Raw genomic sequence first — 16,776 nt, 5'->3', positions numbered from 1 at the left:
ACCCTAAGCCCTTACCCTAACACCTCCTACTCTAAGCCCTTACCCTAACACCCCCTACTCTAAGCCCTTACCCTAACACCTCCTACCCTAAGCCCTTACCCTAACACCTCCTACTCTAAGCCCTTACCCTAACACCTCCTACCCTAAGCCCTTACCCTAACACCTCCTACTCTAAGCCCTTACCCTAACACCTCCTACCCTAAGCCCTTACCCTAACACCCCCTACCCTAAGCCCTTACCCTAACACCTCCTACCCTAACACCTCCTACCCTAAGCCCTTACCCTAACACCCCCTACCCTAAGCCCTTATCCTAACACCCCCTACTCTAAGCCCTTACCCTAACACCTCCTACCCTAAGCCCTTACCCTAACACCTCCTACTCTAAGCCCTTACCCTAACACCTCCTACTCTAAGCCCTTACCCTAACACCTCCTACCCTAAGCCCTTACCCTAATAATCCCTACCCTAAGCCCTTACCCTAACACCTCCTACACTAAGCCCTTACCCTAATAATCCCTACCCTAACCGCCAAAACCCCTTAAATTAACCCCCGACCCTAAACAGTAAGAAAACTTACCTTAGAAGAGGCTGGCGGCGGGGATTCCATCAGCGAATCAGCTGCGGCAGAGGGTACGTCCGCGGACGAACGTCGGCGGTCATTTCATCGCGGCAAAAATGTCCCGTTCCGTGTTTAAACACCTGGCACACTTAGTCCCCATTATGCATACAGTACTTGTAATAAGTGCAAATCTATTCAGTGGTGATGCACGCGGCTGGTGCTACGTGTTGCTCTTGAGTTGGGGAGATGATCGGCAGAAGGACCTTCTATTGCAGGTGTGGGCAACTCTAGTCCTCCAGGGACACCAACAGGCCAGGATTTAGATATCCCTGCTTCAGCACAGGTCAAAGGCTGAGCCACTTGCGCTGACGCAGGGATATCCTGAAACCCTGACCTGTTGGTGGCCCTTGAGGACTGGAGTTGCCCGCTCCTGGGCTATGGTCGCCTTCCACGGTGACAATAGAAGGCTGTGCTCCTGGTCAAATGTATCTGAAATCCTGTTCTGTGTGACTGGGGCATCAGCCCCTTCTCTCCGCCTCACCAACTAGAAGGAAGGGGAATACTGCACCTCTCTACACACCCTCTCCCTGCTACATACAATATATATATATATATATATATATATATAGTCAAGGTATGGAGATTAGCACTCACGTTTTGGTGTACGAGGCAGATGCTTGTCCCATAAGTGGTATGTAGACATATGGTGACCAGGGGATCCTGATAGCCAAAAGAAGACAGCACACTGCAGAGTTGGTATCAGCCATATGGCGGCCCTGTGTCACGTAATACACTTTTTTTGATACCAACTCTGCAGTGTGCTGTCTTCTTTTGGCTATCAGGATCCCCTGGTCACCATATGTCTATATATATATATATATATATATTAACACAATGACAGGGCAGATTTCTTCTGAACGATGCTGCCTGTTCTGTGTTATTATGAAGTCTGTGAGGCAGACGGCTAAACAGATCAGCGGAGCGTTACAAAGCTCGGCGTTTACGCACGCTACCAAGACACTAGTTTGCTTGGTAATTACCAGGGCACACGAAATGCCGATTATGTTGAAAAAGATAACGAAAAGACAAAAGAAATTCCATCAAAACAACAGTGGCCAGTACTGTACTGTATCTACCTTTCACACTGCAGAGAGGCGCTGTTTTGTGTTTGGGTTCACACATGGCCCTTCATGCCAGGCCAGAACCTTTCTAAACGTCTGGCATGTCACAGAGTACTGCAGAAGGTGTTGTGGCTACCTCCAGTTTTCGAGGGCCACGAGCCGGTCACATTTTCAGGATATCCCTGCTTCAGCACAGGTGGCTCAGCCGTTGGCCAACTCCAGTCCTCAAGGGCCACAAACAGTTCAGGTTTGAAGGATATCCCAGTTACAGCAAGGGATATCCTTCAAACCTGAGCTGGTGGTGGCCCTGGCGGACTGGAGTTGGCCACTGCGGGTGTAGAACAACACTGGCGCCTATTAACAATTTAAACAAAATGCAAATTGTGCTTATTACTGGGAGTGTCCGTCATTTATTTCTACCTATAACGTGAGGTTATATGGTTTGGGCCCCAGGGTAGCAAAGGGAATAAGCAACCCCCCCCCCCCCCCCCATCCATTCCCGGAGTGCATGTTAGGGATCTATTTGGAGACTTTTTATGGGAAGCTGGAAGAATGTGCAGTGAATATAAACACTCCTTACAGTGGCTCCGAGCCCAAGGAGAGATATATAAGTGGAAACTGATCTGCAACTTTCCTTGCAAAAAATACACTCTTCAAATAAAACTTGGTTATGAATCTCTTAAATGGCTGCTAATTCATTGAATTGAATACAATAGGGCACCTGGGTATTGTGGTACTGTCAAGCAATGTCGCCTTTGATCTGTTACTACTTCTTTTTCTGACGCACTACCAGTTTATGCAATAATGTGCATACAGATTAAAGAAAAAAACTTACTAAATCCCCCCCCCAAGAGCTTGCAATCTAATTTTTTGCCCGAAGAGACAAAGTGGCTTCCTCGGGGTTGCAGAGAACAAGCGTTCACCTACTTTCAGAGGTGAACTGCAAAGCTACTTTCCCTTCCATCACCCAATGGCAACTCCGTTCATGAGTGCGTACTAACCTGTAGCAAACAACATACCAGTCTTAGAAGTTCCATCACACACAGACCGACCATGCCCCAAGCCAAATGTTCTACTTGTACCCTGACGTGGGGATAAAAGGGATGCAGTTTTGTGGAGTTGAGCTTTAGGTTTTCTTGGAGGTTGGTCATTACCTGAAGTCGCTGTAAGGGTGAATAATCCAAAAGCCTGCAGACTTCACTCGATCCTGTTCCCTTTCCACCGCCTTCTGACTGCCAAACATCCGCAAGGAAAATTTGTTCACCCCGGGCTGAAGGAGAGCCCCGAATTGTCTGTGCATGAAGCTGCCCTGCTCCTCATCCCCTGGAGACAGAGTCTGCTCTCCTCCTTCTACCTTCACGGAGCTGCTGTGCTGCTCATCGCCTGGGGGTTGGGTGGCTGGTTGAGGGGTTTGCGAGCGACCTAGTCCTGTTTCCCCTTGAGTTGGATCCAGGGTGGGGGACTTTTCTTCGGTGGGGCTGAGGTCTCCCTCACATATAAGCCTCCTTCCCTCGCTAGGATCTGAGTCGTGAAGGTGCCGGCCACAGCTGGTGATGGAGGAAAGACTGCCGGTGAATCTCCTGCAGTCCCCATTGCTGCTGGATCTGTGGGCTTTGCCCACCTCAGTCTCCATAACAAGGTGGGTTTCCTTCGCTCCGGGTCGGGGGTCCAGGGCCCTGAGAACAGAAGGTGAGGGCAGCGGTTTAAGCCTGATGCTTTTCCTCCAGGTGTCCCTCTCTTCACCCTCTTCTTCGTCCATGATCGAAGCTTTGGCTCCGAAGTGCTGGGGGAGGCTGTACAGACGCTTCCTCATGGAGGGGTGCAGCCTGTCCATTGTCTGCCAGGATACTCACACCCCCAATGGGGGGATTCTCTGCCCCCGTACTGATATCAAGCCCTGTGTGAAGCAGCTGGGGGCATGATAGCAGCTCCTGTTTCCCCAGGCACACACTGTCTGGGAAGTCTACAGCTCAGAAGCATCCTCAGCAACAGCAGCATCCCAACAGCGCTGGAGGTGCCAGGAGGAGCCTGTGGTCCATCATTGTCTGTCTTCTCTCAGATCTTAGGCACTGAGATGATGAGGACTTTGCAGGAGGGAAAGAAATGCAACAGACGGGCAGAGGAGCTCAATCATCAGCCGGCCAGGGGAGGGACTGGACAAGGGCTGCCCAGAAGATCAAAAGGAACAAATCGTAATAAAAGAGGGGAAAAAAAAAAAGAAGAAGAGGAGTTCCCTCCCTGTTTTCCTCCCTCCCTGTCTCCGGCTGCTGCCCATACCAAGCAGCCAGATAGAAGCTGTAACATCAGAGGCTGCTGACATCAGACTGATCACTTATTCCTCATGCAGCCCCTGATACTGGCAATATTCATGAAGCTATCTGATCTATTGTGTTGCCATAGGAGCATGGGCTGCAAACAGGCCCGTGTCCAGCTCTTTAACCCTTTCATAGCAGTGTGTGTGTGTGTGTGTGTGTGTGTGACACCCACCGGCAGTGACAAGGTGCTAGGTCAATTGTGTGCATGTGTGTCTCTGGGAGTGCGCACGCACATACATCATGTTGTGTCCATGTGTTTTGAGTGTGTCTCTGTGCAGGTATGTGTATCTGGACGAACATAGGGGTGTCTAGCTGAACAGAGGTATGTGTACACCGACGATATGTACTTGGGATATGTTCATATGCTTTGGCATATATTTTAGTGTTTAAAGGTATGTGTGCGTCTGTATCTGTAATTGTGTTAAGGTGTGCATGTATGTATCAGTGATTGTGTGAATGCATGCAGAGATGTGCATATATACAGGTGTGTCCGGTGTATTTTATATACAGTTGTGTTTGTTTTAGATGGTTTCTAGCCATGTGTATAGTTTGCGGGAGTGCATAGCGGTGTATATTGGTATGTGGGTGTCTAGGTGTGTGTAAAAGTGACTTTGTACACATATAAGTGAGTTCACACATTGTTGAGTAGGTATGTGAATTAGTGATTTCTCCAGGCATGACACTGCGGGTATACACCGACATCAAACAAGATGTTAACTCTTTGCCCTCACCGGGGGCCAGCAACGTATTACTTAACAAGGAATTGCTGGCAGCAATGGGGCATGATATACCGGGTGTCCATAATTTATTCACCCCATTATATTTTATTAAGGCTTATAATAGGGTGAAGAATTTATGGACACCCTGTATATTAAAATACAATACACAATATACAGTCTCAAATCTGTAAGAGTAACATCGATTTCATTCAAAATAACAATGACAAAAATTGCTGACACTGCAAAAAAACAAACAAGCCCCTACCAGAAACTCCCCAATATGGCCTCACTGCCTGTAACAGGGGAGTTACCCCTGTTCAGGTAATGTGCCTCTAATCCAGCAGTGTGGTGGTTAACTGCTGGTAGTCAATTAACAAACACCACCTGCCTGATTAGATTGCTTAGAAAAGCCTGTCTTTTAAGACAGGAAGTGAGACTCCTTAGCTCACACCTGAGCTGAACTTGGAGACAGACGTCTTGAGTCTACTGTACCAGAAGAGGCTGCTTGCAAGACACAGAGGAAACTTCTAAACCTAAATGCTGACAAATCCTGAAGAAAAGGTAGCAACCAGGAACAGAGAAGATTTTCCCTCCAAACCACAAGGAACAGATAAGACTTTCATTTATAAGACTTTTTTAATATCTGTTCATTTCATGCTATATGTTTGGGGCTGGGAGACATGCTTGTCTAAAGGAAGTGGTGGATTGCATAGTATTTCACTAGAAATACTCCCAAGTGAATAGAAGCTTTGTTTACCCCTTGTTTGGATGGTTTCCTGATGTTAAGGAAACAGGCGCAATAAAAGCCTTATTTAATTTCACTATAACCAGACTCCCTTGCATACCTCTGTGAGCGTCCGCCTACATATGGTGTCCGAAGTGGGATGAGAGGTGGTTCTTGAAGTTAAGGAACCCGGAGTTTGGCTGTGAAATTTTTTTATGCTTTTTGCCTAAAAACCGTCTGAGCAACGTAAAAAAAAAAAAAAAAATCTCATGCAGCAGAGACCAGAATTAAAGTGATACACACCCATGCAGGAAACATACACTGCACTGAAACTTACAAAACCACAGATGTACTCTTTTCCCCAATCCCATCCCAAGAGGAGAGAGAGAGAGAGACAGCTGAAGCAGGTAAACCTTATTTGCCTATCACAATAATAAAGTGTAATATGGTCAGTGAAATAGGGGGTTTGCCTTCCAGCCATAGTCAGGGTTCCAGAAGTGAGTTAGCCCTTGAAAGGGATAGGCGTTTGTTGTTTTCAAATGTTTAGCTGAAGCAGTGAATACAGATGGTGACCCATGAACGGTACTGATTATGCAAGTAAAGGCTGCCACACCGCATAGGACTACCAGTTGTGAATGGAGTATATGCAGAAAAATGTGAAAATTGATGCAAAACTGTGCTGAAGCAGGGGAATTTTCAGTAAACAAGTGCTGAGGGTAAAATTGCCTACTAGAAAAAAAAAGGAATTGCTGAACTGTGTAAAAGGTATCCCAAAGTGTGAAGAGTGAATGTCATAATACCCAAAGTTGAGACTGAACTCAAGCAGAAAATCACATTATTTGGCTGAAGCAGAGAGATTGCACCTAGCAAGTAAATGGTGTAAAGCAAACAGAAGTTTTTACCTAGCAACTACACAACCTGCATACCTAATGAGAGATTACACCTAGCAAGTTAATGGTGTAAAGCAAATAGACGTTTTACCTAGCAACTGCACATCCTGTATACCTGATGAGAGAAAATGCATGCACAGTACTGCTGATATTGTAAAACTTATCCAATAAAGAAAAATTCTACAGAGATGCCTGTGAGAGCTACGACCTCTACAAGCAAAATATGCCCACCTGTAAGACTACCACAGTTGGGGGTTCTAGCAAATACAGTGGCAACAGCTGCAATAGCGCCTCCTGAGGTCAGGAAGAAAACTACACCTGAGAGCCCCAAAATGGAGGACAAGATGCAGCGTTCCTGTAATGAACCCTACCCCACGGAAGAGTGGCCCTTCCAGTCCAATAAGGAGGAAGAATCTCTTAAGGTGGAACCCGAACCGAGTCACACCCACAAAACACCTCAAGAATGGTGGGGGTGCCTGAACTCGGCACAAACAGAAAAGACCGCTCTCTATGATGACGAATATGGTCGACAAGAGAGAGAGAGCGGGAGCAGCAGATCACCCAATATTTCTGTCAGCTAAAGCAACTGCAAGAAAAGCCTGGCGTATATAATGAAGCTGTTGAAGTATTAAATAAAGAAGGAGACCCCAGTATTCCTGATGGGACGGAGTCATCCAAAACAAAAAGGCGGAAAAAGAAAAAGAAAAGCGGTTCTTCACTTACCGTGGAAGGAACAGACACGTCCACAGACAAAGTGGAGAAAAAGGGGGACCGAGATGCCCTGCGGCCTAGAGAAAATGGAGAACTCGTCCCACGGATAACCGAATATCCAGAGGGCCCAAGGCAGAAGTCGTGTACCCCAAAGAAGTGTCTGTCCGGTGCCAACAGTGAGGAACCCTCAACCAACCATCCCAGGGAAGCGGAGCCGGAACCAGTGAGTGACGATCCCTTGACCAGCCCTGAGGATGCCCTGAAAAATGCCAGGCGTGACTGTGATATACTCCGTGAACAATTGAAACAAAAGAAAGATGATTACGCGGAGCTACTGAAAGATAATGCTGAGTTACAGAAGACGGTGATCGCAATGTACTCTGCAGCCAGGACAGAATTGGACGATCTCAAGACTGAGCTAGATACTGCAAATGCTACTATTTCCGCCATGGATGAAAAGCAGAGCCAATCTGATAAAATGATGGCTACGCTAAAGCGGAAGTATGAGGAGGCACTGAAGCAGATGACAGTCTTCCAGCAAGAGGTTCACACTCTTCGCATAGAGCTGAATGCCTCACAACAGGAGGTCAACAGTGTCCAGACAGAGGTGGACGTATCTCAGAAAGAGGTTAAGACACTCCGCAGAGTACTGGATGCCTCACATCATGAGACCAACAGCTGCCGCACAGACCTGGAAGTTTCCAGAAAGGAACTACACAGTCTCACTGAGGAGCTGGACATTGCTAAAGAAACTATTGGTAATCTTGGTACAGATTTCAAAGTCTATCAGAAGGAGCTTCAGACCCTCAACCTAGAGAAGGAAGTCTCACGCCAGGAGACTGTCATTCTCAAAGCAGATGTGCGTAAATGGAAGGAGGACTGCAAGGAGGCCCTGAATAGCACAGAGACTGAAAAAGGAGAACATTTAAGATTAAAAAGAGAGAACTTAAAACGGGAAGAAGAAATTTTTCATTTAACAGACGAAGTCAAGGAAAAGAATGAAAAGCTACACGAGCTTAAGGAAATAAATAGACTTTTGGAAGGTGAGGAGTTTGAAGCAGAGCACCAACTGCAGAACCAACTGCAAGGTCTGCGTACGCACCTCGAGAAGTCCGAGGAGAAGCAGCGAACTCTGCAGGAAGAAAATCGGCAGACTGTTAGAGAAATTCAAGTGCTGCAGGAACGTCTGATGACCCAGTATGTCCCACCATAGCAGCATGAGAAACTGAAGGCTATCGTGAGCGTCACCAAAGCATCGCTAGAGGCCAAGCTTAGAACCCAAGTGACCTGGCACAAAAGGGAGCACAAGAAGGTCCAGAAACTAAAACAAGTAACTGTGGCCCGAGCAAAGAAATTCATAGTGCTTCACAATGCAATAAAAATGTGGAAGCAAGCTCAGAGAAAGCAAAGCGTGCAGATAAATTCCCTGAGAAGAGACTTGCAAGATGCACTCAAAAAACAGGGATCTCTCGCGGATGAGATTACAGTCCTACAAGGACAAGTATTGACCCTGACTAAGCGTCAGTATCCCAAAGCCACAAAAACCCATGAAGACAAGGGTACAGTGAGAGCTGGGAATACCGCTCATCTGAAAGACAAGGTTGCAAAATTTGAACCACCTAAACAAGCACTAGCAAAACCTTCAGCCACCCAACAGGCAATAAAAGAAGGTACACGTGCTGAATCAAAACCAGAAGAATCCTTAGCTGATGAAGCTGGAAAGATGGGACATTCTCTGGAAGTGGGTGTGGAATTGCAACTTAATCCCAAAGAGGCTGAACTAGCAACCCCATTGAGTGGGAAAAGAGCAGAGAGACAGCTTCAAGAGCAGAAAACTCAAAGGGCTGTTTTTAAACGCTCTGCAACTGCTGCTATACAGTCTGCCTACAATAAGACAAGCACCGACGCGAGGGAAATCTCATGACCGCGCACGTAGCAAAAAGACTGTACTTAGAAAAAGTCCTCCTCGAGCGACTGAGGAGTGCTGATCTCAAGCACCTTCGGGAGGAGACACGAATGAACTGGAAAAAGGGCGCCGATCCCAATGGGACTGAGGGTTCTCTTCCTCCATCCGCTCTCATTCAAGTCACAGAGATATCTTGAATGAGAGTGGAAGGATGGGCTTTGGCCGTGGCAAGCCCGAGCTTCCCACAAACAGGGGAGGTATGTAACAGGGGAGTTACCCCTGTTCAGGTAATGTGCCTCTAATCCAGCAGTGTGGTGGTTAACTGCTGGTAGTCAATTAACAAACACCACCTGCCTGATTAGATTGCTTAGAAAAGCCTGTCTTTTGAGACAGGAAGTGAGACTCCTTAGCTCACACCTGAGCTGAACTTGGAGACAGACGTCTTGAGTCTACTGTACCAGAAGAGGCTGCTTGCAAGACACAGAGGAAACTTCTAAACCTAAATGCTGACAAATCCTGAAGAAAAGGTAGCAACCAGGAACAGAGAAGATTTTCCCTCCAAACCACAAGGAACAGATAAGACTTTCATTTATAAGACTTTTTTTATATCTGTTCATTTCATGCTATATGTTTGGGGCTGGGAGACATGCTTGTCTAAAGGAAGTGGTGGATTGCATAGTATTTCACTAGAAATACTCCCAAGTGAATAGAAGCTTTGTTTACCCCTTGTTTGGATGGTTTCCTGATGTTAAGGAAACAGGCGCAATAAAAGCCTTATTTAATTTCACTATAACCAGACTCCCTTGCATACCTCTGTGAGCGTCCGCCTACACTGCCCCTATCCACTAAGTGGACGGGGTTAACAGCATGAGGAAAAGAGATGCTGCAAAGACCATATAGAGCTCATTGCCCCCCCCCCCCCCCATCTGCCATGAGGTACAGTAGTTGGCACGAGGTCTAGGTGAGGGGCGGCCATGACTGGTGGTGCCCCTCCCTTACTGCAGGTGTTTGTGCCATGGGGGAGGAGCAGCCCCTGGGGTATATGACATGGTGCCTTGGGGGCTGTACCTCCTCCATTTGGCACAACTGCAGACGTTTTTGTACTCACCGTGCCCAGCAGACGCTCCACGGGGCCCAAGAAACCCATGGCAGGCCCAGCTCCTGTCACGAGCCGCAATGCATGGAAGCGCAGCAGTGAGCTCCGGCGGGTGCCTGGCCCAGGAGGGTGGGAGCAGGGTGTATAGGGGAGGGGACTAGGCCTGCCAAGTACTCCCTTCAGCTAGTGAGGATGGAGGTGGGGGTGCAGGATAATACCCCAATAAGGGGATTTCCTTCTTTTGCTCATATCCTCTTTTCCCCTGTTGGGGCCTTTGGTGTCCATACCCTGTCCCATGATCCCAATCTCCCTGCAGCAGCCCGACACCTCTATCATTGGCCCATGTCAAGCTTGCCCCTCTTTTGCCACCACTGCCCCGGTGGCTGCTAACACGTTTACCCAGTCTGGGGATCCCACCTCAGCATATCTAGTTAATACCCCGGTGGCCACCAGTTTGGCTACCGTTTTCCCCCCTTTGCGCGGGTCAAACCCCCATTCAGGCTTGGGGGATACAGGATAGAAGAGGCCGTGACTTTGGGGTGCAGAATGTGGTCTCTGGGCTCTTACCACTCTGTGCTTTTGTACGCAGGGAGGCAGGTTGGTTCCGGCAGCCAGTTGGGGCTGGTGGGTGTAACGCATCAGAGGGAACAAACCGGCGTCTGCAGGAGACCCGGGTTATTGCCCCTCCGGATGCTGCCTCATTGGGCCAGCAGACCGTGGAAGGAGCAGCGACGCAACCACCATCAGTAATTCAGTCGCGGCGGGCATGCTTGCCGCGGTTAAGTGCTCCCTAAATAGTTTGCAAGCATTGTCGGAGAGCGGGTCGGTGTCGGGTCAAGGGGTAGTGGGGGGGAGCGGTTTGGTGCCCGTGGTCGTGGGCAGCTGCAGATATATCCATTAAGACAGGTGCAGACGACAAATCTAAGGATGAGGAGAAAGGGGTAGCTGATAGCCGCTATAAGGAAGCGTGGCAGGGCCGCTAGGTACGCATTTGGCTCAGGCAGTTAAGGAGCTCCGGCGAAACGCGTACAATCTGCTCAGAGAACGGGAGAACAGAGTCTTGGCAACTGGACCAGCCGAGTCTAGACGCTTACGCCCTCAGGTGAGATGTCACCGGAAGTGATGTAGGAATGCGGAAGTGATACGAGTACCGGCAGATATCGGCGAGAGAGACGACAAGGACCTGCAGTTCTTACCTTGTCAATGCGCATTCTTGTGCAAAATATAAACTGGAAGACCACTGCAGCATCTTTAAAGAGTAACACACTGAGGCTAACCACCATAGCTACCATCACAGAGAGGCTGTATCTCTGATATGCTATACTTCTAAGGAGAAATCTGTGAGTGAAATAGACATATCTACACACACATTGGCTCATTGTGATATTGGTCGCACTATTGTATATTGTTTTTATTTTTTCCATGCATCTACGTTGTGAATTTCCAGCGATTTCCCCCCCCACCTGGAAGACATCGAGTTAAGGAGCGCATCAGTAAAGATGATTACGTAGAGATATTTTTTCTGTTGCCAGGGTATAAGCAATCTAAGGCGAGGTTGGATAGGTATAAAGATAAGGATGTGGACAGGGACCCTATTCCAGAAACATTTGGCCATGATAATTGTGGCGAGAGCGACGCGATGTACAGGGGGAGGAGTGCGGTTGCGTTATGACAAGGATTTTCGGCAGCGCACGTCAGTGAACCAAAAGGTCAGGTGGGTTTATAAGGATATGGATCTGTGGCTGTCTGTTATGATGCCTCGGAGGCCGGGTCTATTTGGGTCAGCGACAGGCGGTTCTCGAAGCTCCGGGCATTCGGTGGGAGTTAAGCAGATGGGTGTGCTGGCTTCTTAATGAGAGCGCATGCACGTTCAGCACGACGCAAGTTTAACCACAACATGCAGCTAGCAAGTGCTTCCGTAAGCAGAAGGGTGGAGGGGCAGTAGCAGAGGCGGGCAGTAGTCCCGAACACGCGGCAGGTGCACATTAGAGCATGGAGTGAGTAGTGTGGCACGGCAGTAAAGATGGACGTATTTATTCCGTACTGGGGTGGTAAGTGTTAGGTAGTAGCGAGTAGATCTTAAGAAGATGGACGGGGTATAGGAGGTGTGCAAGCCACATTACGCTTCATTGGCTCGTTTAGTCAATTTAAATTCATGCTTCGTTCAGCAGTGAACATGGGGGAAGAGGGGTTATACAGGGCCACTTGTCCTCTCCCATCTCCTGCTTATAATTATGGGGCCACGTGTCCTCTCCGATGTCCTGCGTATAAGTACGGGGCCACATGTCCTCTCCGATGTCCTGCATATAAGTACGGGGCCACATGTCATCTCCGATGTCCTGCTTATCGGTACGGGGCCACGTGTCCTCTCCGATGTCCTGCGTATCAGTACGGGGCCACGTGTCCTCTCTGATGTCCTGTTTATACGTATGGGGCCACGTGCCCTCTCCGATGTCCTGCTTATCGGTACGGGGCCACGTGTCCTCTCCAATGTCCTGCGTATCAGTACGGTTCCACGTGTCCTCTCCGATGTCCTGCGTATCAGTACGGGGCCACGTGTCCTCTCTGATGTCCTGTTTATACGTATGGGGCCACATGCCCTCTCCGATGTCCTGTTTATAAGTATGGTGACGTGTCCACTCAGATGTCCTGTTTATAAGTATGGTGACATGTGTCCCTCCGATGTCCTGTTTATAAATATGGTGACATGTGTCCTCTCCGATGTCCTGTGTATCAGTACGGGGCCACGTGTCCTCTCCGATGTCCTGCGTGGAACACAACGGTTGGGCGCCCAGGTGTTCTGTGTTCTTTCTATTTGGGGGAAGGGGGGGGGGTTACAGCTAGTTCAGCGGTAGACACTGAAGTTACGTCACAAGACAAAGTGGGATTTGGGTACATTGGTGGCGTCATTCCCGGGTACAGGGACGGTGTTCGCGGTTGGCAATGGGGTAATGCACGGCATAGGAGGTAGTAGTAGGTAGGATGTTATGGTGGGGCCGTGAGACTAATTTTAGGCTTGAAATAGTCTCCCTTATGACGGGGGTTTCATGAGTGTCCGACTGGGTCCTAGGGCAGGTGGTGGGTTAATGCCCTGGGTTGTTGTGGGCAGATGGCGTAATGCCTGGTTGGTAGGTATTACCAAAGAGGCTGAGCCAGGTTAACCGGCCAGCAAGGGGGGGGGTCACGTGTATTCGTGGGCTCAAGACACAACCTAGCACGGTTCAGTCTACGGGTTATATACATATGTTGGAGTTAAATAAAGCTGTGGTCGTTATTACACATACACAGAGGGCGGGGCGAGGGCGAGGAATAATGGGGCATTCATAGGTCATGTGCTATTATGCTGTTTCATTCTACAAAATAGTCTCTGGGACATAACACCCCAGTCGCCCCAAAGGCATTAGCCTTTCGCGGCAGCCAAAGGGTGTCTCCGATTGCTGCTATTCGCTGATGTTTTGTAATGTTACAGCTGCTCTATTGCCTCCAAAACTCACCAGTCCTCTCATCCCATGTACCCAATGTTTACTCACCCTGCCTATAGATTGTAAGCTCCTTGGGCCAGGGGCTCTTCTAACACATTGCAGGCCTATCCCACCTCTCCTAACACAGCACATTGCAGGCCTGTCCTACCTCTCTTAACACAGCACATTGCAGGCATATGCTACCTCTCCTAACACAGCACATTGCAGGCCTATCCTACCTCCTCTAACACAGCACATTGCAGGTCTATCCTACCTCTCCTAACACAGCACATTGCAGGCCTATCCTACCTCCTCTAACACAGCACATTGCAGGTCTCTCCTACCTCTCCTAACACAGCACATTGCAGGCCTATCCTACCTCTCCTAACACAGCACATTGCAGGCCTGTCCTACCTCTCTTAACACAGCACATTGCAGGCATATGCTACCTCTCCTAACACAGCACATTGCAGCCTATCCTACCTCCTCTAACACAGCACATTGCAGGTCTATCCTACCTCTCCTAACACAGCACATTGCAGGCCTATCCTACCTCCTCTAACACAGCACATTGCAGGTCTATCCTACCTCTCCTAACACAGCACATTGCAGGCCTATCCTACCTCTCCTAACACAGCACATTGCAGGCCTATCCTACCTCTCCTAACACAGCACATTGTAGGCCTATTCCACCTCTCATAAAACAGCACATTGCAGGCCTATCCTACCTCTCCTAACACAGCACAATGCAGGCCTATCCTACCTCCACTAACACAGCACATTGCAGGTCTATCCTACCTCTCCTAACATAGCACATAGCAGGCCTATCCTACCTCCTCTAACACATCACATTGCAGGCCTATCCTACCGCTTCTAACACAGCACATTGCAGGCCTATCCTACCTCTCCTAACACAGCACATTGCAGGCCTATCCTACCTCCTCTAACACAGCACATTGCAGCTAATCCTACCTTTCCTAATCATCCAGCACTGATACCCTCGCATACCCCAACATGCTGCTCTGACACCGAGCCTCTATTTGACATGCCGTAGAAGCGATAAATGGGGTGATCCTCTGCAGTCTGCCACGAAAACAGGGTGAGATCTTCACAATGGCACCCAATTGCCCAGAAAGTCTAGAACAGGGGTGTGCAAACTGGGGGGAGCGGCAGTTACAGAGGCCCTGCGCTCTTCACCAAGGCATTTAAAATAAATGCCGGGGGAGGCGTGAGGCCTCTGTAACCCCCTTACCTGCTCTCTGCCGACTCTTCAGCGACACGTCGCCATGGCAACGCGCGTCAAATGACTTGGAGAGGTGGGGCGCGAACGCTGCGGCTGCCAGGGAGGGGGGCGCAGCTCAGGAAGTTTGCGCACCTCTGGTCTAGAATGAAGCAAGATGTAAATATGCATCGGCCACATTGAACGAGAGAGAGACTCAGACGGGATGACAACATTGAGATCAGAAAGGCATTCTTACCCATCAGATGCACCACAAATCTTTAGGAGCACTTATCCCCGTGGCGAGTGGTGTCTTGTCCGGACCGTAAAGAAAGACGTGCATTTATGTTTCAGGACCTAAGGACACCATTATTGGAAAGAAAAGCTCCCCATGTCTTGAAGATGTTCAAAATATATCATTCCCGCAGAACCAGAGTGGACGGCCACTCATCGGATGCGAGTGGGCGATATTTTTGAGATTTTTTCTTCTTCATAGGATTGAAGCAGGGGGTCTGCGGAGCTGAACCACCATTAGTGTCAGCTCTGGGGACCCCCTGCTTCCAGAGACACCTCTGTAGGGAGCGCTGATATTTCCGGCAAGTTTAAAGCTTGTGCTTCGTGTGGGCCAATAGGAAGCCGCACCGGATGACATCCTGGCTTCCTATTGGCCCGCAAAATGTTCAATATGGGGACACAAATGTGGGAACAATTTCAAATTGCTAGACCCAGAAGCTGAACGACACATCATTAGTATTTTATATTATTATCAGTTACTATCTGAAAGTATCCGGCGTTGCACGGGAATTGTAAGAAACCCCCAAATACTGAGATTTATTCATGGATAATTACATGTTTTTGGTTTCTTAATGGATTTTAACATTAGTATTTTTATTGTAATGCTGTTGGGTAAACTATTTATTGGGTTTTCCCATCAGGCGCAGAAACATACACATCTTTCCCAGTTCCAACTCTGGAGCGTCCAACATAAAGCTGAGCAATGTGCAAAACATTGATTTTTCCAACTTCCAAATTTGGTTAAAATCTGTGCAGTTTTGAAAGGTTCAGTCCGACATCGTGATTCAAAATGGCGTTCAATTGTATCCAAACAGACACAAACCTGCTCCTTGATCTCAGGAACCATTGTGCAAAATGTGGTGACGATGTCTTAAGAGGCGTCCAAATCCATTACGAACAGAGACAGCTTTCCAACACATATATATAGTGGATTTGTAAAGCGCCAACACATTACACAGCGCGGTACAAAGGGGATGCAGGTACATCGATGACATCATCTGAATGACATACAAATAAGGACAAACAAGCAAAACCAGATACAGACGGTAATGATCGGTAATGACGGCCCTGATCCTCAGAGCTTACACTCTAGACATATTCATCATTTTTATTAACTTACAAAATACAATTACCAGGGTAGATAAATAAGACTTGTAAATATCCTTTAAAATGTCTTGGTGTACAGAGAGGGAAAAAGCTACTTCATTGATGGAACTAACAATGACAGCATCAGAAATAGTCACTTTACATACTGTATAGTGCTGAAAATGTGACATGGTTAGATTGTATTTGTGCCGTTTTATACTGTAGAATGAGGTAAAACCATTCAAGAAGTGAGGTGATTAAAGCAAAAAATCGTGTACCTTTTCTTTTAATAAATCAGTTCCGTAGCATTAGATAATAGTGACTTTTTTTTTTTTAAATTCAACTCAATGCTTTTTTAATGAATTGTAATATACTGAGCAGCCTTTGATTTCTATAGCAGGCTTTAGCCCACCTCCCCAGCAGTGCAAGATCTTTGTAACACTTTACTGTTTGTGATTGTGAAGGTAGGGGTAGCCAGCCTCACATAATAAAGGTGAAGCCCGGCTGGCTGCCCCAATACCGTGTGTAATGGGCGCCTCTGTGAGGCTCATTTTGGCCTGGATGTTATGTGTTTTGTGTAACATCTTCCAGAAGAGAGCTAATCACTGTGGGATATCTGGAAGGGGGAAAAATAAAGCTGGCTATACAAACACGCGTTAATTCATAGAAATCTA

At 48.0% G+C, this 16,776-nt stretch overlaps 1 protein-coding gene across 1 annotated transcript in view; it reads right to left on the bottom strand.

Annotated features, from left to right (window-relative positions):
* The window catches only part of HCN4 (hyperpolarization activated cyclic nucleotide gated potassium channel 4), a 37,892-nt gene extending 33,923 nt beyond the window's left edge, over positions 1-3,969 (bottom strand). The window contains exon 1 of the mRNA XM_075576024.1: positions 2,836-3,969. Within this exon, the coding sequence (XP_075432139.1) occupies positions 2,836-3,515 (680 nt within the window). The 5' untranslated portion in view covers positions 3,516-3,969. The remainder of the gene's footprint in view (positions 1-2,835) is intronic.
* Between the last annotated feature and the right edge of the window lie 12,807 nt (positions 3,970-16,776).

The sequence above is a fragment of the Ascaphus truei genome, chromosome 18, assembly GCF_040206685.1.
Source record: "Ascaphus truei isolate aAscTru1 chromosome 18, aAscTru1.hap1, whole genome shotgun sequence".
Classification (NCBI taxonomy): domain Eukaryota; kingdom Metazoa; phylum Chordata; class Amphibia; order Anura; family Ascaphidae; genus Ascaphus; species Ascaphus truei.
This window is presented reverse-complemented; position numbering and strand designations above follow the sequence as displayed.